Source organism: Vespa crabro, chromosome 7, assembly GCF_910589235.1.
Source record: "Vespa crabro chromosome 7, iyVesCrab1.2, whole genome shotgun sequence".
Taxonomy (NCBI): domain Eukaryota; kingdom Metazoa; phylum Arthropoda; class Insecta; order Hymenoptera; family Vespidae; genus Vespa; species Vespa crabro.
The window spans coordinates 629,085-651,192 of record NC_060961.1 but is presented as its reverse complement, the minus strand read 5'-3'; the positions used below and the strand labels follow the sequence as shown (position 1 = coordinate 651,192).

Below are 22,108 nucleotides of genomic sequence, written 5' to 3'. Positions count from 1 at the left end.
AAGAAAAACGTCGTTTTATCTTTATATATTATTCGATCCTATGACGTAGATTCGGAAATTTTCAATTAAAAGTTTTACGTAGAATATCTCATGGTCATCATTTAATCGACACGTGTGTTGTAAGGACGTGATATAACGACGCGTGGTTAATTATAAATTTAACGAGTTTAAAACAGGCTAACCGTTCTCTCATGTCTCAACGCTTTCTACGTTTGCCTATCTACGTCATAAAAATGAATGGAAAACAATTATTTCACAAGTCAAATCTTCCCATACGATCTACGTTTCTCTCCTTCTTCATTATTTCTTTCTTCCTCTATTTTTCTTCGTTTCGCGCCTGCGCTTAGAATTACCGAGACACGAGCGATACCAACTAATAGCGTCTGCTAATTGTAAGTAGTGGCCAGTCGTAGCTCGTTACTGCGCTCACGCATCGATTTCCTGATTCCAAGTAAGTTTACATTGACGTCAAAGAATCACGGCTACCTTTCCCTTGCAGGAATAACACAATAACAGGATTACACAATCGTAATATCGTAACATGGGTGAATTGAAAGAAGAAGGAAAAGAAAAATGATACCTATTCTTGGACATCCCCCCTCTCTCTCTCTCTCTCTCTCTCTCTCTCTCGCTCTCTCGCTCTCTCTTTTACACGGAGAAAATAAATTTTGCGCAACTTTTCACATTTCATTTATTTATTATTTATTTATTCATTTATTCATTCGTTCGTTAATTTATTCTTTATTAATATTTTCTTCTTTTTATTGAAACAAGTTAAACAATCGCGTCACGTATACTCTGCGGTCCAGTGAGCAAATCGCTATCAGAGTTAACATTCACTCATGGTTCTCCCCCTTTTCCTTACGAGCGTACAGTGTCATTAAACTTCGAATCGTATATGGTTGCTGACTCAACCAACCAGATAAGCCACAATCTTTCAACGGAGAGATCCATTTGGAATTTCCAGAATTTCCATATGAATTTTACGAACAGTCGTTCGAAAAGAAATTCGACGATGAAATTCATCTTCCGGGACAATTATTAATCACAATATTTTTGTTTTCGATTCAATTTGTACATAACTTAAAGGTTGGCCCGTTTAAATCGTAATTTTTTATGGATTATAGATTTCGTCAAATAAGATAACTTTAATGGCTTTCGAATTAGAAGAAGTTAAACATTCGACACAAATGACTCTACGTACATAAATACGTTTAATGACTTTAATGTTTTCTTACGAATCTCGGCGAATAAAGATATTGACTCATCGTACGTACGAAATTATCGATACGTTATTTAAATTGACATTGGAAGGATTAACGAAAAAGAGGACAGAAAAAAGAAAAGAAGGAAGTAAAAGAAGAAGAAGATAAGAAAGAATATCGTCTGTGTGAGAAAAGGAATGATCCGTTTTCATGAATCGAGAAGATTTTTTTCCGTAAACTATGACACTACAGTGACATTTCAATCTAAATGTCCATCTCGATAGAGTAAGATTTTCTTCGATCCTCGTGCTTCTTGCAATTCACGTCTAGTATTTTTATTTGTTTGATCTTTCGAAATCGTAAATACTTTCGAAGAAAGCACGAAGTTCCCTGTACGATAATTCATGCTTACGGATCCTAACTTGTTCGTCCGATGCATCTGTACAGAGTGAGAGAAAGAGAGAGAGAGAGAGAGAGAGAGAGAGAGAGAGAGAGGCGGATAAATAGATAGAGATGAAATAAAAGAAAAAGGAGTGAGAGAACTGGTCGTCCTTCCTTCGAGTCGTTCGAACCGAGTTAGGTGCATGATTTCGTTCAGGTTAACGATGACAACGACGACGACGATTCGATCTCGAGGTTCTTTTACGAGTTCGAATCTACGAAAAATGGAAAAACGCTACTCCCGATGACGTACGCGCGCTCAACATTCGTTTCTTCCCTCTCCCTAGCACGACGGCCTCCGGCACTCAATGACGTATCTACCACGGAATCTTGAAACCTATCATGATTTCTAGACAAATTACACGTCTATTTTTATAATACTAATACTGGCCAATAATACGAGCTGTATCGTTATACGACGATTAACATCGCGTCACTTAATGTTTACGAAATTACATCGCGTCAATGACGTTACCTTTAGTGCTATACTTAAACGTCCGTCTCGCTTTTATCGAAGATAATAAATTGCTTTTTTTTTTTTTCTTTCTTCTTTTTTCTTTCTTTTTTTTTTCCTTTCTTTTTATTTTTTTTCTTTCATATCTTTCTTTCTCTCTTTGAAAAAGATGAATAATACGATGCACGAATGATCGTATCTTTCTAACATCGTAAAAAGTAATCGCAATTAAGAGTAATTATTTGCAATCGATAAATGCATTTATGAAAGATCCGAAGGATTTGTAAGATTTTCGTAATTAACAATTTCATTTTCCTCCTCCTATATATATATATATATATACATATATATAATTATTTAATACAATTAAATATAGTACAAATATAATGTAGTATAAATGAATTATATCGGACTAAGGAACGGAAGAAATTTGAAGAAAAAAAAAGCAGAAAGAAAAAGAAAATACAACTGAGTGTTAATCATTTTAAATGGTTAATGTTAATTCGTAAAATATTTATAAAATGTTTAATTCCGTAAAGGCGAAGCGATTAGATAGTAAAACGAAGTGTTAAATATTAGAATAGTTACGATACTGGTGTCGCGCGAGACCTCACCGAGCAACAGTTGCGCAGTCGAGCATGCGTGTCGTGAACGAGCGAGCGCAGAGATCGGATATTCGTCGTTGGTGGATGTATAAATTGACAGATGCGATACCGCGCTCGGTTCGTATCGATCGTGATCCGATCTTCCTCGTCTCTCATTCGACGACATATCGAACATTCTCTTTCGGCCAATGCACGTGTTGCGCGAGGACAACGGAACGATAAAATCACTTTGTCAAGAACAAGTATCATCAGTGTTGTCCGAAAGATTGAAACAGACAAGTGTGTTTTAAATAATAATATATCAACAACGACGAAAATAATAGATCGCTCGATCGATCGTGCGATCTATCGAATGAAAGAAAAGGAGCGAAGAACTTGATCTCTTATTCTTTTTTGTTTTTTTCTTTTACTTTTTTTCCTCCTTTTCTTCTTACATATAAATATTATTTTGGTGAACGAAAATCTTAATGATGAATTGTATGATCCTATTAAGGAGGATTATATGTAATAAAATTAAATCGAAGGATATCGTTTCTTTGATTTTTAACAATCTCATAGTTACGAGTTACAAGGATTAACGATAAAGATCGTTATTGAGGATATCGTTTGCAAGTGTACGAAAGGTCATCGAAATTATCGAAGCGACATTGCACGTGGCATCGTTTATTGTCGCGCCGATATATAATTTAGGTGACTCGTGTGACGCTACCTTTAGTGCCACTAAATCATCTCGGTTTTATTGAAGGTAATAATATTTTTCTTTTCATTTCTCTCTCTCTCTCTCTCTCTTTCTTTTTGGAAATAAAAATAACATATGCTCGTTTGTTGAGTCGTACCGAACGTCGTAAAAATTAATCGCACAGTGAACTACAGGGAAAGAAAAAAACGAGAGAGAGAGAGAGAGAGAGAGAGAGAGAGAGAGAGAGAAATAAAAAATACAAAAAAGCGTAGATATACTTTACAAATGTACGTAAATATATTAGTTCGATACATAAATTTCGCGATATGATTAAACGAGGAGTTTATAAATAGTTCAAGAATACGTAATAGAAAGATTATTTACTACAAGTTTACAAACAAAACTCATACGTACAAATGGATAATTGTGCTCTCTCACGTGGTAAGCCGTGTGAACTCGTACCGTAGACAGACCGTTTTATAGATGTACACAAACAGATTATAGATAGAGATGTAAGAGCACTATTGAGAGAGAGATCGTTCACGGCAGACTTGTTTTGATGTACGTTGTGGAACGTAAATAGACTCTCGTGGCGATAATTGACGACGATCAACGTGATTATTGCAACGCGAATCCTTTTTTCTCTCCCTTTGTTCTTTTTTATTTATTCTTTTTTTTTCTTTTTTTTTCTTTTTTTTTTTTTGTTTGTTTTACTCTCTATCCGTCGTTCTTCATCTCTTCCGCCCTTTATTTTTCCGTATCTTGATTCGATCGCATTGCCACACATTCAACCTTGTTATATTATTCGTTTAGTTCTAAAAAAAAAAATTTCATTTATTTAGAAACATTCCGGGGGATTGAATTTGTATTTCAACTATTTACCCATTTCCGTACGTTTCAAATGGCCAACTTACGTACATTAGATCTGTTCGAATTGATTGTAACATTAATTAAAGTTATTACGAGATATTATTTATAATGTACCGAGAGATGTATTTATAATGTACACTAGAGGAGCGCATTCTCAGACGCTTTTTTTTTCACTTGTCTAATAAGATTATTCAACTATCGAATTGAATCATCGTTTGAATCTCGTTTGAGATCCTTCGTCGAATTCATTCGAGCGAGTCGTATGAAAAGAAAAAAGAAAAAAAATAAATAAATAAATAAAAAGAAAGAAAGAAAAGAAACACAACGTTTCGAGTAAGTATTTCTTTTTTAGAAAGAATATGACGAAGAGGTCGGAAACAAGAAAAAAAAAAAAAGGAACAAAAAATGCACTTTCGTGGAAGCACCAATGAAGCGATATTTTCAAGGATAGAACGTACGAACGTTCAGATAATAAAAAAAAAAAAAAAAAGAAAAACAAAAAACAGAGAAATTAACGGACGAATCATGACTCAAAGTAAAAATTACGTTCGATTTCTTATCGAAAAGTCATTGTTTAATTCCGTCCGAATTTCAATGATTTTGTAATCACACAAGGTTAAATTTTATTAACCATTGTTAACAAAAATTTGTTAATCGGATTCAAAGTCAACGATAATATCCTTTACATATCTATAACAACAAATTCTATATGATGCGTAGAAGAAAACAAGTATTATCGCATATAAATGTACTAGATCTATAAGAGACATTGCATGCAAATAAGTAGTATTATTGTCTGGTCGCACGCGTCGAACGTTAAAAAGAAAATGTAAAATAAATGCACGAAGGAGCACGAGTTCTTTCCATGAAATCATGCAATTCGAGGGAAAAAAATATTGCACGAAGCGTCGAGGACATAGAACTGATTCTCAATCTCTCTCTCTCTCTCTCTCTCTCTCTCTCTCTCTCTCTCTCATCCTCTCTTTTCCTTTTTTATCTAAGAAAAAATGTATTTAAATATAGAGTCAAAGTAACGAAAGAAACAGTTCCTCCGGTATAAATCCAACGTAAAAGATAAATGATTTCATCTGAGATGATGGATATAAACGATTTCAAACGAGAAAGAACAAATTGAAATGAACCAATAAAAATGTATAAATCATAATTGGTATCGAATTGTTGTATTCATAGATGATCGTCGTTTCAGGAACGGCTATGAGATTGGTGAACTTGCGAGGAGTGATTCGTGAATATCGTTTTCAAAAAAAGTTACAAGACGAGGTGAGTTGTTTTAGATCGAAATGATCGATAATTACGATTGATTTTAATTCGAAACTCGATCGAACCTGTTTTTGTTCATTTCCTTTTTTAATCTTTTTCAGAGCGTCGTCCAAAAGTATTAAATAAGTAGAAAAAGAAGAGGAGGAGGAGAAAGAGGAGGAAGGGTAGGGAAGGGAAGGGAAGGGAAGGGAAGGGAAGGGAGAGAGAGTAGGAGGAGGAGGAGGAGGAGCTAGAAACGAGTTGTCCTTCGAAAGATATGACGAACGCGAATACGATACCCAGCGTAAGGATCGACAAAACAACATCGTCGAATCGTTCCTCAGTTTCCGATCGTTCTGTCGTATTACTTCCGTACTACGAAGATCAAGGAAGTGGTAGCGGTCGTGAGATGTTGACCACCAACGAACAGACCGAAGACTATAGAAGGCTATTCATGAGACAAGACGATAAACGAGTCAGCGAATTTCAGGAAGTAGGCGATTTACACGAAATGAATCTGACCCAGAAGAAATTTGACAAAGTCATCGGTAGAATCGATTTACGATCTTTTCGTGAAATTGATTCGAATTACGAAAAGATAGCGGATTTACAAGAGTTCGTTCAAGAGGAGAGATCAACGGATCCTGCGTTTGATGTTCTGTTAGGAAGACGGAATTCGTTCTACGACGAAAATTGCGATCAGAATTCTTTGGACGCTCCGGATCTCGTAGAACGTAATTCGATCAAGATTAAGTTCACTCGTAATTGTCCATATTCGAAAAATCCTACCAATTGGACCGCAAGGAATCAATCGGCAAATATGAGTATCACGCGTAAGCAACAGAACGCGGAAAAATCGTTCGGCGAATCCAAGGGGGAACAAACGAATAATGGAATATGGCGCATATTGGAGAATAATTGGCCGAGTAAAACTAATGACGATCAGGCGAACATTTTTGAGGGGAATAACTCGATGAATAAGGTTAGTAATTATTTGCTATTATATGATTCAAACGGAATTAGCAAGTAAAGTTTATACAGTGGAAATATTTTGATCGATTACAGACTACAACCCCTATTCCATCGATCGTCGTGAACGATCATGGCGAGAATTCGGTATTGACGATTCTCGGACAAGGTAATTCGATCATTTCTCAAGCCACGAGAACATGGCCGGACTCTCCTTTAAGTTGCTACAACGTAGCAGTTTCTCGATCAAACAGTAGATGCTCGAGTCGCGCCCAATCACCAGGCTCCGGAATGCAATTGGAATCTCAGTTAATGCCGTATAATGTTGCCGGTAGTCCCCTTGGCTCGCCACAGGTATTAATTGATACACTCTTACTCACTCTTACTAACCAATATGATTCATTATTTTGCGAGTAATGTTCTTATCTTTCGCATCGGACATCTCTAGTCATACTTATGTAGTATACTTATTTACATATTTTTTATTTAGATCGCCCCAACGTATACGCTAATGCAAGGCCAATCATCACCTTCGTCCTCGAGTCAATCTTACGGTGATACCCCTAGTCCATTGAACTATCAAACGCCGCTGAGTCAACAAGTAGAAGAGCGACTTCACGAAGATCTCGCGTGTTTTTCCATTTGGGGTACTTTTCCCGATGATCAAGGAAATATTGCTGGGAACGAAACCATCAATACCTTCGATAGCAATGAATTGCAATTGTTAGACGAGGTCCTTAGAAACCAAGGGAACGAATGCGAAGGAAACGAAGAAGCTCAAGTCGTACCAAGATCTAACAACAGCTACGAAGATTTAAGACCTTCTAGTGTAAAAAGTTTCGAAAATAATCTTCAACAAATTTCTAACGATACCGTGCCTCTTTTATCTCGTAAGAACGACATCCAAACCTTCCCGTCCACTTCTTCCTCCAATTATGAAAACCAACACCCTAGGATCCCTAATTATTCCACTAGTCCAAACAATTTCTCTTATACGTACGTTGGCGCGCAAAATCAAAGCAGCGATCTTTACGGTCTAAGTCAAACCGATTGTTCAAACTTTTACGATTACAATGACGTATGGAATACCGGTAATGAAATGAGATATCAGAGTTCAAATGCGTTAGAACCAAGCACAAATTTAACATATACCAATGGTAAAAATCCTTCGAACGAAACAAATACGTGTTCGTTGCCTACGTCTCTTCAATCATTTTCAACCCTCTCATCGACTTCGAACGATATCGATGAGAACAAAAGGCGATGTTTCAGTACCTCGGAAATATCTTACGATGTCACGTTCAACGATTTTCAAATACCAAAGATGGTATCTTCATTCAAGTCTAATCGACCGCCGAGGTAAGTCATTTTATTCGAATAACATTTGTCGCGTTTTATATTCTAGAATTTGTATTGTTAGGTCGAACGAAAAGTATATTGTGCCATGGCCGTCCTTAAATTTACCAAGTGTTGGTGCAAGCGAGAGACTGAAGGAAGGGCTTAGCCCTAAAGATGTGGAAAAAGCTATGATCCATTTGTTGAAGATACCAGAGGAAGAACTCGCTAAAGCAGACGAGGATGGCGATACGTTAGTAAAAATTACGAGATAACATTTTTCTTTGACGAACGATAAACGATGATTATGTCACTTATTTTTTGCCTTTTCTTAATAATTTCGTATATACACAGAGAACTGATGCGTTTGGTGGGTAATCCGGATGAGTTGGCGAAAAAGAAAGTCTATCTCGTACCATTAGTAGAAAGGTTAAGCAAGGTGAAGGATGCCTTATCGACGAAAAATAATCGTGGCGAGGACGCTCTCTACTTAGCTGCTATGAGTTGTCCAGAAATGCCCTATATAGCAGGTTATCTCGCGGCAACGATGCTTCAAAAAGGAATCGACATAAATCAAAAACTCTATCATACACGAGTAAGTAAAACGTTGTTGTCGTAGTCGCGGGGAAATTCCAGGATTAAAAATAGTAAAGCGTTTCGTTAGCAAATCGAAATTCTCGGAAACCGCGACGATACTATCTCGGACGAATAGCTTTTATCGCGAATGTTTGTTTAAAAATACGAATGCTGACCATGGCTTTGATAAATATATTTTTTAAACTATATATTTTGAACTAACGTTCTCTATTATCACTTTTCAACTCGTAATTGATCTTTCACTTTGGTCTCCTTTAACATCTATATATATTTTTTTTTTTTTTTTTATCCATTTTCACAGGGTGATACCTTGATACACTCGGTGTCAGCGAGAGGAGACTCACATGGCGAAGTTTTGGCCGAGTTACTGGCCCTAAAGACTAGTCAAGGGAACGCAGTCTTTGATCTCTCCAAATGCAACTACGATGGTTAGCATTATCAACCTATTCCTATCTATAAATCATAATCATATTCAATCATAAAAAAGTTGTTATTCTAAAGATTTTTATCTACTCGAATGAACGATTGTATATATATATACACACACAATCGATTCGAAAGTCATCAATATGGATCGTAGACATATTTACCGAGAATCAATCAATTAGAGAGACTCATACGTTCGTTTTATTTTGGTTTTTGTTTTTTTCTTTAAAGGAAGAACCGCTTTACACGCAGCGGTAGAGTCCCACGATCCAACGGGAAGAGGTCCCAAGGCCGTAGCCACGGTTCGTTTGCTTCTAGACAATGGAGCGGATCTAAATATAAAGGACACCAAACGCGGTGACACAGTCTTGCACATGGCTGCCGCGCTCAGTTGTGATCCGGCTCTCGTCAAGGTATACATATGTGTATATATATATGTATATATATACAAATAATATAGTTCCATATTTAGAAAGGTAGAGGATACACGAAATATTGAGTAATAAGAGAAATATAAGGATTCTCTATTTTCCCTTCTTAATTTAATTATTTTATATCTTATTTTATATTTTCGAAACAATGTAATTTAAAAGCAATCAATTTTCAACTTTATTTTCCTCTTCTTAATATATTTCAACAATTATATGTAAATTAATTTATATGCATAGTATTCATTGACTTTGTAACATTGTGTAGGACGCAATTCAATGTAATATAAAACATATCTCTATCACTTTCGTGTCTTCCTCTTTTACATTGGTTGTTGATAATTATGCATACATGCACACACGTAATATGATAATATTATAATTGATCCTCGTCCTCTTGAGATCATTTAAACACTTAGCTATCATCCTTACGCTTGTACCATTTATTCTATTACGTTAGCGCGTATAAAAATAGAGTCTTATTTATACTACTACCACTACTATTGCAGACTAAGAGAAGAAAGAGAGACAATAACGTTGTTATTGAAATTTCAACAGGTGTTGTTAAGTAAAGCTAGTTCCAGCACGGTGAACGCGACAAATTACGAATACAACACTCCTTTGCATATGGCTGCCGCTGCTTCGAATTCGATCCCTCTGGAAAGGCAAAAGGAAGTGTGCTGGCTCTTGACTCAGGCCGGAGGGCAAAGTAACATTCACAATAAGCAAGGGAAGACACCGCTCGCTTTGGTATCGGCCGGAAGGAAGGATCTCATCAGGCGGATCTTTTATAAGAAATTTTGACTCGACACGAGGCACGGAGACTGACATAACTTTGCTGTTTCCTACGATATGAAAATAATATTAAAAGAAAGAAAAGGAAACGAATTAAATTCAAAAAGAAAAAAGAAAGACAAAAAGGAAAGACTGAAGCGACTGAAGTCGAGATATTTCTGATACTCGATGTAGAGGCGCTTTTTTCGTTTAATTTTATTCTAATTTTTTTTTTTTTTTTTTTTTTTTTTTTTTTTTTTTTTTTTTTTTTTTTTTTTTTTTTTTTTTTTTTAAGTGGCCGATTACTGTTTACGGGTATACTACTTACTTACATACATATATATCGAGAAAAGATCGTTGTTTCTTCTTTTTTGTTTCGTTGTCTGATTTTTATTTAATACCTTCATGTTTAAGTCAATTGTATTATTTCCAACGATTCTTATTCGCACGATAATATTAACAATATTACTGCGAAGAAAACGTTTCGTTCAATCTATTTCTCGATCTTGCCAATTTCTTAGATCTTCTTAGAGTATACGAAAACAAACGAAGAGAATTCGTTAGATATAAATTGTACAATAATATTTGTTGTTATTTACGTTAGTACGTCTCTTTTGTACTTACTTTTATGTATTCATAGGTATCATTGTGTCGTACTCGCCGATAAATCATTAATCTCGATACAACGCTGTGATAATTATTGTACCGATTGTTCCATCGTCGTTTTAATATTTCTAACTTTTTCTTCTTATACTTCTTCTTTTTTCCATTTCACATAATATATAGTCACGAATAAGTGCTTAGAAAAAGCTCTAACAATCTTCGTATCGTTCATTACAGTATTGTCACTGTAAGAATCGTTAACAATCTCAGTGTCGATTAATCGTGCCAAATAATTAATAAGTGATAATTAAAAAAAAAAAAAAAAGAAAAAAAAAAGAAAAACGAAAAAGAAAAGAAGACATCTTAATATATCAAATACCAATCTCTGTGATCTCAAGCTTACGTACACCAGTACATATCTCAAATTCGGAGCGTATTTTTTTTTTTTATATGAATCTAATTTTTATTAAGTAGCAAAAAAAAAAAAAAAAGAGAAATAATAAAAAACAAACGAAATGATAAATATCAGACAGGGTTATTCCATTTGATTCGAGCTAATAACTCGAGCGTTCCGTAACTATTAACAGAAAATATAAGTAACATATGGAATTTGTATAAAATTATATTAATAACATAAAATAATTATATTTATTTCACCGAAACACAAAACACATTTGGGTATCTCTCGCCTTTCTTTTTCTCCTCGTTCATATATAAAGAAAAAGAGATAGAGGGGGGTTGTGGGCTGGGGGTGGGGGAGAGTTAGGAAGAGAGAAAGAGAAAGAGAAGAAGAATGAGATATGATAGCAAAAGAAAACAGAAAAAAAGTCCCGAACGATGATGATGCTCGCAAAATAAGGAGACCGAGATACGTTAACGCGACATTTATACATATGTAAATAGCGAGCATATCTCCATGCATACAAATTACGGCTCTGGTATTCCCCTTCGGTAGTCAACCGCAAAGGATGTGGCAGTGTCTTCCCTCCTCTACCCTTCTTCCTCTTTCGATTCGTATCTCTAAACGAGATAGAAAGCGAGTTTTAAATGGGTTATTACGAAGCATACGAGTCTGCCGTATTTAAATGATTAATTTTTCTCTTTTACGGAATCGTAAAACAACAACGAATGTTGTAACATATTGTAAGTTAGATCTATGAATACGTGCATGTAAACGCGCACATATGTCTTTATTATTATTAAATATATGTACATTAAATAGATTCATATATTCGTCGGCAAGGCCGATAGTTAAAAATATATATATATATATATATACATATATATGTATTTACTATGTACAGACGCGTGTGTCGCATTTCTTAATTGTTATCTCTCTTGTTTTTCGTCTTCTCTCTTTCTTATCTTTTTCTTCTTCGAATCGAAATGTCTTTCAGTCAATGTTGTATGTTAGTAGAATTTTAATAAGCAAAAGATTTATTGATATCGTCTCAAGCCTAATCTAAATTTCAATTTCTCGCGCAATTTGCGCGTATTACCGGCTTACATTACTCCAGGAATTCGGAATAAATTAATTTACGCTAATATCGAATCTAGAGGAACGTCATGATTATGCGGCTGCAGGTGTAGATAATATATATCTACATCTGCATGTACATAATGTGCATAAACACGTCAAGAAATAAGTACGATCGAGTCGATTTATCTAATATAAAATCGACTTTATGACGATATTGTCTGCAGCACCCTATATATATATATATATATATATATATATATATATATATATATATATATATTTTTAACTCTAGCGAAACGGAAAAGATATAAGGAAACTTTTCATCGTGGTTTGATGATTTCGAGGAAGAATGAAAAGTCTGTGTTTCCTTAAAAATCCTTCTCTTTCTTTCTTTCTTTCTTTCTTTTTTTTTTTTTTTTTTTTTTTTTTAATAGGAAATAAGAAAAATAGAATTTATAGGAAGAAATTAGAAGAAAAAAAAGATTCTAAATGTTTCAAATGCAAACAATAAAAGCCAATATATCTCGATCGCACTTTCTTCGATCTTTTTATAAATATTTTCTATTTTTTAATATCTGCACCATAAGTAACTATCGTTATAGACGCAAGAAGAAAAGAGTTGTATTCTCTACTCGTAGAGATCTTTCTTATATTTTTACAACATCCAAAAAGAATAGGAAAAGTAATTGGAACATCCAATATAGAATTACAACAAAAGTTATCGTCGAATAATGAAATGTAGTTCCACGCATGGGCTACGCCAGCAGGATATTCTGAGTGTAAAAGTCTCCTCCTCTCACATTGACGAACTTGAAACGCAATGCAAAGTTTCGAGTCCAGTTTGTCGACGTTACAGTCGTTGAGTTATATCGAGTATAATCGTTCACGATTTTGATGGTAACGTTTATGCGTTCAAATATATTTCAACGGTAAGCTCGATAACGAGGACGTCACTCATCGTAAAAAGCGGTACGAAAGAACTGTCCATCTTCATCGAGAGAGAAAGAGAGAAAGAAAAAGAGAGAGAGAAGTGTAAACGAAAAGGACATGGAGACACGGATGAATAAAATAGTTCGACTTTCGTAGTGCTCGATCTCAATCATGTTTGGAGAATCGGACGGTTCGTAAAGGAAAAGATTTGTTTGATCTCGACAGAAATTTTCAACGATATCTCGAAGAATATTAAACGTAATTCGGTGATAAAAGTGAACTAAAGTTATCTCTATCTGATAAAGAGAAGATTACTATCACGGATAGTCTCGGAAGAAAATACGATTTTCAATTTTGGACCCTTCGTAAGAAATCGTAACGAATGTGATCTCTAATCAAAGTGAAGATAAAAGAAAAATTTATTTTCTTATTTCTTTTCCACCGGAAAGGAGTGAGTCCTGGAAAGAGTAAATCTTGGTAAAATCTTTGGAAATTGTTATATTGATGTAATAATTATATATACGAACCATTAAAAGGATAAAATCACCAAGGAAATATGTCGAGAGTTAAAGATATATTAATAACGGCATTTACATTGCTATTATCATTTAGCTTGGTGGCTTCCATTGGCGAAGAGTGTAAGATCGATAATAAACGCGTTACATGCCAGTGCGATGGGACTCAGGTATACATATATATATATATATACACACACACACACGCGCGCGCGCGTTTCGAAATTGTTCTCATCTATTATCTCGCTCGTTCTAATCCATTTATGTTTTGTTTTAGAAGTTGTATCTACCAGACGAATACAATTATAAGAACGTGACGAGTCTGAGTTTATCGTCGTGCTTGACGGCAAATTTACTCTTCTCCAGTATCACCGAGGAAAATCAACTCGAAGAACTCGTTGTAAAGAACATCAACGAACTTTTTACGTTGGAATTGTTTCTTAATTCGGTCGAATTGAAACGATTCGAATTGTCGAATATAAAGAGAATACCTTTTGTCATGCACGACACATTTTCGAATATAAAAAACATCGAACACTTTGAGATACGAAATGTTCACATCGATTATTTCGAAGAACAGTTTACGGCGATTAAAACGAACCACTTTGTTATGGCTAATGTTACGATATCCCGTATGGAAGGATTCAATATCTCGGAAAAGGGTGAAACTTTGGAAATAATCAATTGCGAATTTCGAAACATCTCGACGTTGTTAAACTTTGGACACTTTTCCAAAGTGGAGATCGTTAATTCGAAATTTGCGCTGCAGAAATCGGGAAATCTTTCCATTGGAAGCGACCTAGCGATAATTCGAGACAATATTTTCTTTAACGTAAGCATGAATGTCTTCGCTGCGAAGAATATAAAGATAAATAGGACGTGTGCAGATGGTAAAAGTTCTCTCAGACTGTCGTCGAATAAAATCGAGAGTTACGGTAACAGATTGCCCACAGCTATCATTTACACGAGAGGTCAACCGTCAAACCAATCGCCAATCGTTTTGGAAAGCAATAATACCATTTGCAAAGCAGGCAATTGCAAATGTCCAAAAAGCAACGGGGAAAATGCAAATAGACCGACCATAATCATATATTTCTTTGAGATACTTTTATTCTTCACGTATTCGATAGTTCGTCCGTAATTAATTCGATCTCGAACGACGTCCGTGTATTCACCGAAGAACTTATATAATCCAAAATCTACACAACAATTTAGTTTATTCGAAATATACAAAATTCTAAAAATATCTAATAAATATCAGTATTACTACGTAAAAATATTTTACTACAAAGAACATCGTTATTAGGAACTATTTTATTATGTATGTGATTAGTGTAGAAATTATCCACTTGTAAGGATGCACTTTATAGACGGGACATATAATCTTTGGAAAAAAATCAGTGCATTACAGAGGTATGACATGATCGGTTCGTTATTTTCTATTATTAAGTATTAAATCTCATCCACATCTTCGTATCATCGCGAATATCGTCATTAATCTATGTAGTTTTATTCATGCATCCGTATCGGTCCAAACTCCAGATGCTTCCATTTGCAAATCGATAGCAGTGGAATGAAGCGATAACGAGTCTTTTAAGTCATTAATCTCTTGTAACATCAGTCTGTTATTTTCTTCTAAACGGCATATCGTTTGTTTATACAACATTATTTCTTTTTCATGATCAGTCTGTACCTTTTGTATTACTTTCTCTTTAGGTACATATGTACCTACATGAAAATACAAAGAAAAGGATTGAAAAGCATTAATTAATAATAATTATAGAGTAAGTAATAATAAATTCTGAAACTATATGAACCAGTAGATTTCTGTAACTGTTCCCGTAGTTTATTACCGCTCTGTATGATCCTTCTTAATTCGTGTTCGTGTTGACTGTCCTTCGATAACGATTGCTTCTTTAACTTGGTTACCTACAATTTAAGACTAAGTTGTTAGATATTCTACATTTGATATTAAAAATAAATCATATATAACTTATAGTTGGTCACCTCATTTTTTTCTTGTTTTAAATCACGTAAAATGGCATCATTTTGTACTTTAAGTCTTCTTTCCTTTTCCCGTATTTGTGCCAACATGGTATGTCCTTTCTGCAATTCTTCTTTGAGTCGTTTAACATGATTCTATATTTAAAACGAATCTATTAATTGTTACACGATCGATTAATTATTATAAAATTATCATAAATATTAATTCACTTACTGTTCAAGGTATATCCCTATGCAGCATGTAATTATATGTAATGTGAATAAAAATCTTATAACTTTGATAATCTTACCTTCAAATTAGTATTGTCATTTGAAATCTTTGCATAAGTATCATTTAGTTCATCGTGAGACTTCATTAACATTCTATGTTTATGTATTAACTTCCATAATGAATTTATTAATGTCATAGAAATTTCCTTTAGCGATTCTATTGATTCAATTCCACTGTTATCTACATTCACTGGTGAAATATTAAAAGATTCTAACTCCTATAAATGGATATCGTTGAATGAACATCATATGTAATTAAATTTCTTCTTTTATCTTACCTCTGTCAAAATAGATAAAGATTCTTCTAGATTATTTGTAGTGCAAAAGCTTTTTTCTTGATTTCCCAAATGTCGTTTCATAGCCAGAGCTGCTTTCAAATTTCTTACGGAAGAAAGATTTTGGAATTCTGTCGACATACTTTCTCTGATCTTTATACGATCTATCTGTGAAAATTATAATCCAAATTTAATAAGATTTAAATATATTCGATATAGATCCTATTGAACTATATGAGATCAACATACCTTTTATAAATATTTCTGCGATGTTAATATTATAAACACTATGATATAGATAATATAAAATCGCTAATAATCATCGACAACGGAGAAATAAATAAGTATTCTGATGAAACGACGTCCGGACATGTAAGTACATATAACCGAAAAGATACGACGAAAATAAACACGAGTATCTAAGTTTAAAACCGTTCATTATCTTTTGCTCGAAGCGTGTGTGACTAAAGCGACAGGTATGGACAAAATATGAACTACAGGCATAAGCGAGGAAAACATTGTTGTCAATATTTTATATGTGGATCTATCCTATCAAAAAAGTATCGATAGATAATATAAATTTCCCGCTCAACCTAACAATCGAATTATAAAAATGGCGTTAAGGTTATTCACTACCCATTCTTCTATTATGGTTAATGACATCAATAAGAAGAGAAATAATTCTTTAATGATTTTCGATAAACAAAGTCTCGTTTTAAGGACGAAGGACGTTTAATCTAGGACATATCTTTTTCGAATCTTTGAAAAAGTTTTATTTTCTTTAAAAATATTCATCTTAAAGAATGATATTCTTCGACAATAGTTTTGTGCACAAATGAAACGATTTTTCAAAGTATTTTGAAAAAAGATATGTTCTAGATGTAACCTTGGTCTTTAAAATGAGAATTTGTCTATTAAAATTGATTAACAATAATGCTTGTTTTCATTGTTGAAATAAATACTGCCGTTTTCGATATTATTCGCTTACAAAAAAGTTTTGATCTGTGGCGCCTCTCGAAATTTACGGCAAAAGAGAAGAAGTTCATAACCTCCCCCTCCCCATATTGATTTTCATATACACGCTAGAATGATGTATTGCGCCGTGAAGTAGCGATTGTCTACTTATCTCTGCTATTTTTGCGCGCATAAATAGCTGATCCTAAGATTTTCTGAATATTTCCAAACGCAAAGAAGAAATATACGTTCTCACAAATGCTCGCACGGAGAAGCTACGATAACCCGGTCACTCTTTCGACAGATAATTCTATGGCAAAAACGTGCTTTTTCTTAATTTCGACAATTATCGGAGTTGGTTTTCTTTTCTTTTTGTTTTTTTTTGTTTTTTTTTTTTTTTCTTTTTTTTCTACGACGCGTGAAGATCGAAACTTTTCCTTTATAAACGTAAAAACTTATAAATTAACACTTTCGATAATTTTATAATCAAACATTCTTTAACAAAACTTTTCAATTAATTTGCCTTTAGAGACGTATAATCTGATCATATGATTGTTTTTTCTTTTTTTTTTTTTACTTCTGTCACATGTAGTACCACTTTTTTACTACGTAGAAAAATTTCTATTGCATATTAACTCGATTGTTAAGTTGTACGAGAGAAGTAGTATGACAATACGAAAAACTTATACACGATGCTATAGAAACGCATAGTGACTTCAGTATTACCCCATTGCACTTGTAGTTCATATTTTGTCCATAAGTGTCGCTGAAGTCACATGTGCTACAAACGGATGGTAACTAATAACCTTTTTTGCAAAATAATTTCCAACAATGCCACATGATGGCTCTAGGTGTTTGTTTCGTATGACCCTCTTAAAACGTGTTTTCTAACAATAAAATATCGTTCTTTTCGAACATCTTTCGTAAGATTAAGTCGATTTTTCGTTCGTATTAAAAATGAAAAAAAAATGAAATTTATTTTCTTACGTTATTTTCTACGTACAAACTCGAACCTTATTCATAACAAATCAGAATATTTAGAAGGTAAAAACAAATTATTTTATATTTTCTTTGTCCATAGGATTAAAAGATGAATCGTATCAAAGTCTTTATCAAAGATTGGTTTTATAACATATTAACAATTAAATTTTACAATATATCGGATTAGTTATTATCGGATTAGCATACATCGGATTAATAAGTACCAAAGCAATTAAACGTTATATAGGATTCTTATATCTCTAATATCTATTTGATTTACTGTACGAGGAGTACAGTAGAATATAAAAATAGTAAAAAAAGCTTTCTGAAAGCACTTTTTCTCTTAGCTGCGGCAGGAACACTAATCCGGCGTACGTGATCTTTAAAAGCATCGGGGATTAGTGAGATAAATCTCCAAGCTAGTGTGCACTGGACACAGGATCTTCCCTATAGAAACCTTTTCTAGAAATTACGTCTCTCTCTCTCTCTCTCTCTCTCTTCCTCTTTAATATTTCATATTCTTTTGAACGACATTCGATTTGAAAAGCATTAGTCATCGAAGCAAACAAGAAAATAGATATAATATATTAACGACGAGAGTAACAAATGTATTTTTCTATTTAGCCCTACTCGTCGTATAGAACAAATTAACGATAAGAAATTTCTCTCAATCTGTTTATCTCGAAAAATGTAACATCATTCCTAAAGCCGAGTAAGTACCGTATCCCCATGTATTTTGTTAGGTCAACGTTGTCATCTCGGCTTACCAAGAGAGGGAGGAAGAAGACCGAGGTAACACGAGTAGCTCAATATTTGACACACGTCAAACGGTTAAGAGAGTTGGGAACTTTGGTTGTTAGGTGGAACGTATGTACGTACGGACACGCATACATCGATTACGCAACAAGACACATGTCACGTCACACGTGTATCAAAGACCAGACAAAATTCTTCGCTTCACCGAACTAGCTTTTTTTTTGGGACCGTTTCTTTCCAAAGGATTTTTCTTCTACTCGAATATCCGAAAAGATCTCCTCTCTCTCTCTCTCTCTCATTTTTTGTACTAATCTTTAATTTTAAGCTAAGCTAGCTTTTTTCTTTTATTTATTTTTAAGATATTCTATTTTACGAAGTCAGAAATAATATCTATCTATAGATATAATTATTTTTGATTTGCTCTCGAATGAAATCATTTTTGATAAATTCAATGTTAAAGTGGATATTGAAGTTGACGATAACTTATTATGGTCTCACCCTATATGTATTACGAATGCACGCAATTTTAAGATCGTAGAATCCGACGGACTCTGAAGACATTCGCCTGACAAAGTTGTGGAGAGTCAAACTCCCGAGAATTTTGACGGGTCAGTAACACCAAAAACATTTATGTCCTCCCATCCGCTATTCTTACCCGGCGAACACAGTTATTTTTGGCTAATGTTAGGTACCCCCCTACCCTTCCCTTGTACACGTTTCATTGCTTTTCTCCTAATTATACCAATTCAGGGAGGACCTAAAAATATGACCTCGAAAATTAGCAATGGCGAGACCGAACGTTTCTCTCTTTCTCTATTTGTTTTTTTTTTTGTTTTTTTTTTTTTTTTTTCGAAAGGAGAACGGGGTACTACATCCACGTAATCTATATTGGCCTATACGAAATAATATTACGTATAGTACGTTTTTCTAGGTTCACATGGGGGAATAAGAAATGGACACCGCTTAGTTTAGACTAATGTAGTTGATTTGTGGGATAACAGAAGATTACCGTCACCGTGGGTGGTAATGAGTGCACTTGTTACCGAAGAAGGGTCCTTTTACTGTCGGATGGCAAATGAAGTTTTTGGTTAGTCCGTAGGATAGTCCAGGGGGCCGACAGATGTTCCTCTCTTAAGTCAGTCTACCTCGTTCACGGGCCATTTACTTCGATATGTATCTCGATGATAACTTTCTAACGTCGGTAGATCATTGGTAAAGCATTCAAATTAAATCCTTTAATAATTTTCAACAGATAATCATTATATAATTCTAATAAATATCGTAATCCATAATATCTAACGAATGACGTAATGTGGAATCCTTTTCTTTTTTATGGTGTTAATCTTTTCTCTCTTTTTTTTTTTTTTTTTTTTTTTTTTTTCTATTAAAACTGTACGATTCTTCCAAGGCGTTGCTTTTACGACACACATAACATTATCGTAAAGAATTAAAAGTCTCGATTTAGACGAGTCGACGAAATTCCCGACGAAGTGAAAAGCATAAAGTTGAAGGCGGCTTTAAATTTTTCTGAGAGCAGAGACTAGTCTTTAGTCCCGGTCTCATGTCGTCTATCGAACATAATCGAAGCAATATTTCAGAGCAGTAATGTTATGACACAAGGAACGTTTTTATGCGTTTCCTTTCGAGAAGGCAACCGTCTCTCCCCTTAAATACCCGAAACGAGTCCCTAAAACACCCACGTCTTTAACTTGATGCTTCACTTATCCGGTTCCTTCCTATATAGTCTACCAAAAATACTGGGAATTAATGCACCGCTCTGCGAGTTAATGCATCCGTTTAAATCATAGCGTCGCGTCGGTCCTTACTCGCCAATAAATGTAATATATTTTAAATAGAAATTTCACATCCCTGATAATCGTGACAATAAGTCATCTACACACACATATAATATGTATGTATGTAGATGCGTACCTTTCTTAAAGATACTTTTTATAAACATTCATGAATTGATGTATTTACATTGCGTGAGAATATTAAAAGAGATAGAACGGAAAAATTTCAGAGGAAATAAAATGATATGAAAATAAGCATAGAGAGGTCGAGAATTCGAGAATTCCCAGAAGCTTCGAAAAGTCGGATGGCCCGGCAGGCACTTTTCTCGTGAATGAAGGAGGGTGGCCCTACACTTACACCAGCGAAGGTACACAGAGGGTGCTTCTGCGATACCTCAAAAGTCGACGAGCGACGCGCGTTAGCACCGTCTGAAGTGTGAAACACGGCGCGAACAAAAGTCCAGCCGGACGTTTTACGAGCGAGCATCTGGAAAATGCTTCGGCGAGTTGTATTAACCGAAAACTTCCGCGACTATTACACGACCATGGGATAGAGGGAGAAGAGAAATGGACCGACTAACCAAGGAAGAGAGAAAGGAAGCGCTTTGAAATCTGACTCGAATTAGGAACTATGCGTTAAGTCGACGGAACGGCCGTGTTTTTCGATATACCCCACGTTTCTCCCGCATTTACGTATTGCGAACCATCACGCCCACGCGAGCTTCAAGAGTGGGAAAATGAGGACACAAGCGGGATATAGTTCCGAGAGATTTTGATCATTTTTCTAACATCTCGAAGAATCCATAAGAAAATATCCATCGAAAGTTTGGTGTACTTGTTCGTTCGAGGGTGGTAACGTTGCTCGACTTTATATCCACGTCTAGACTCAACAGCCCCAAGTGTCACGAACGTGCCCGAGCACCATCTTACCATTTTATATGCGATACAGAACGAGAAGAGCGATACAGGTCGAAGTCGTCTATATCGATCCATTTATTATATTACATCTACCTACTCGATATAGAAGTACTATTTTAAGAGTTATTTATCGATGTCATGGGACTCGGGTCAAATTATCATCACGATATCTTCTCTTCCTTTCGAAAGAGAACTTGTGTCCTACGATATATTCTTGAAAATCTATTACGTAGAACGTGTTTCATGCGAGCATTTTCTTCACCAAATGAAAATTATATCTAAATAAGTATATTGAGACGAGAGAGAGAGAGAGGTAAGAGGAAAATCTACTTGAGGTTTTGGCCTTCTAAATTTGCCGATAATGCGAAGGCTAACGTTGATGGATGGGAACAGATGCATTCGACGTGCTTCAAGGGACGTGTCCTGTTTTGAAAACGTGCCGATATTGCGCTAAAGACACCGATGAACTTTACAAGCTTTTCAGGCTTTTCTAACAGAAAATCTCTGTTTTAGGCACCCTCTCTTTTTCTCTTTTTCCCGCGGCATCGGTTTCCTTGTTTGTGAGATCTCTGAAAAGACACTTTTA

At 34.8% G+C, this 22,108-nt stretch overlaps 3 protein-coding genes and 1 long non-coding RNA gene across 7 annotated transcripts; 2 read left to right on the top strand and 2 right to left on the bottom strand.

Moving 5' to 3' along the window:
- Positions 1-392: 392 nt before the first annotated feature.
- Positions 393-10,988, top strand: LOC124425426. 3 transcript variants are annotated; one of them, XM_046965732.1, is made up of 10 exons: positions 393-451; positions 5,462-5,535; positions 5,637-6,496; positions 6,580-6,837; positions 6,974-7,842; positions 7,904-8,071; positions 8,173-8,413; positions 8,717-8,843; positions 9,073-9,254; positions 9,828-10,988. In XM_046965732.1, exons 3-10 carry the CDS (start codon positions 5,792-5,794, stop codon positions 10,071-10,073), a joined length of 2,796 nt encoding a protein of 931 aa, XP_046821688.1. In that variant the 5' UTR covers positions 393-451; positions 5,462-5,535; positions 5,637-5,791; the 3' UTR covers positions 10,074-10,988. The 3 variants fall into 3 exon arrangements, with proteins under 3 accessions (XP_046821688.1, XP_046821689.1, XP_046821687.1); XM_046965733.1 differs by lacking the exon at positions 393-451 and adding an exon at positions 2,735-2,984; XM_046965731.1 differs by lacking the exon at positions 393-451 and adding an exon at positions 2,735-3,450.
- LOC124425434 lies at positions 10,404-11,563 on the bottom strand. Its single transcript, XR_006942504.1, has 2 exons — positions 10,668-11,563; positions 10,404-10,569 (listed from the first exon to the last, which is right to left on the bottom strand). It is a non-coding gene; the product is annotated as an uncharacterized LOC124425434 (long non-coding RNA).
- A 1,943-nt stretch (positions 11,564-13,506) lies between these two features.
- On the top strand, positions 13,507-14,716 carry LOC124425524. Its single transcript, XM_046965974.1, has 2 exons — positions 13,507-13,741; positions 13,849-14,716. Exons 1-2 carry the CDS (start codon positions 13,613-13,615, stop codon positions 14,710-14,712), a joined length of 993 nt encoding a protein of 330 aa, XP_046821930.1. The 5' UTR covers positions 13,507-13,612; the 3' UTR covers positions 14,713-14,716.
- LOC124425525 (afadin- and alpha-actinin-binding protein-like) lies at positions 14,662-17,794 on the bottom strand. Of its 2 annotated transcripts, none has more exons than XM_046965976.1 (6): positions 16,370-17,794; positions 16,124-16,288; positions 15,866-16,063; positions 15,579-15,710; positions 15,425-15,500; positions 14,662-15,299 (listed from the first exon to the last, which is right to left on the bottom strand). In XM_046965976.1, the coding sequence occupies exons 2-6, from the start codon at positions 16,259-16,261 to the stop codon at positions 15,085-15,087; spliced, it is 759 nt and encodes a 252-aa protein (XP_046821932.1). In that variant the 5' UTR covers positions 16,262-16,288; positions 16,370-17,794; the 3' UTR covers positions 14,662-15,084. The 2 variants fall into 2 exon arrangements, with proteins under 2 accessions (XP_046821932.1, XP_046821931.1); XM_046965975.1 differs by having other exon boundaries at positions 15,389-15,500; positions 16,370-17,792.
- Between the last annotated feature and the right edge of the window lie 4,314 nt (positions 17,795-22,108).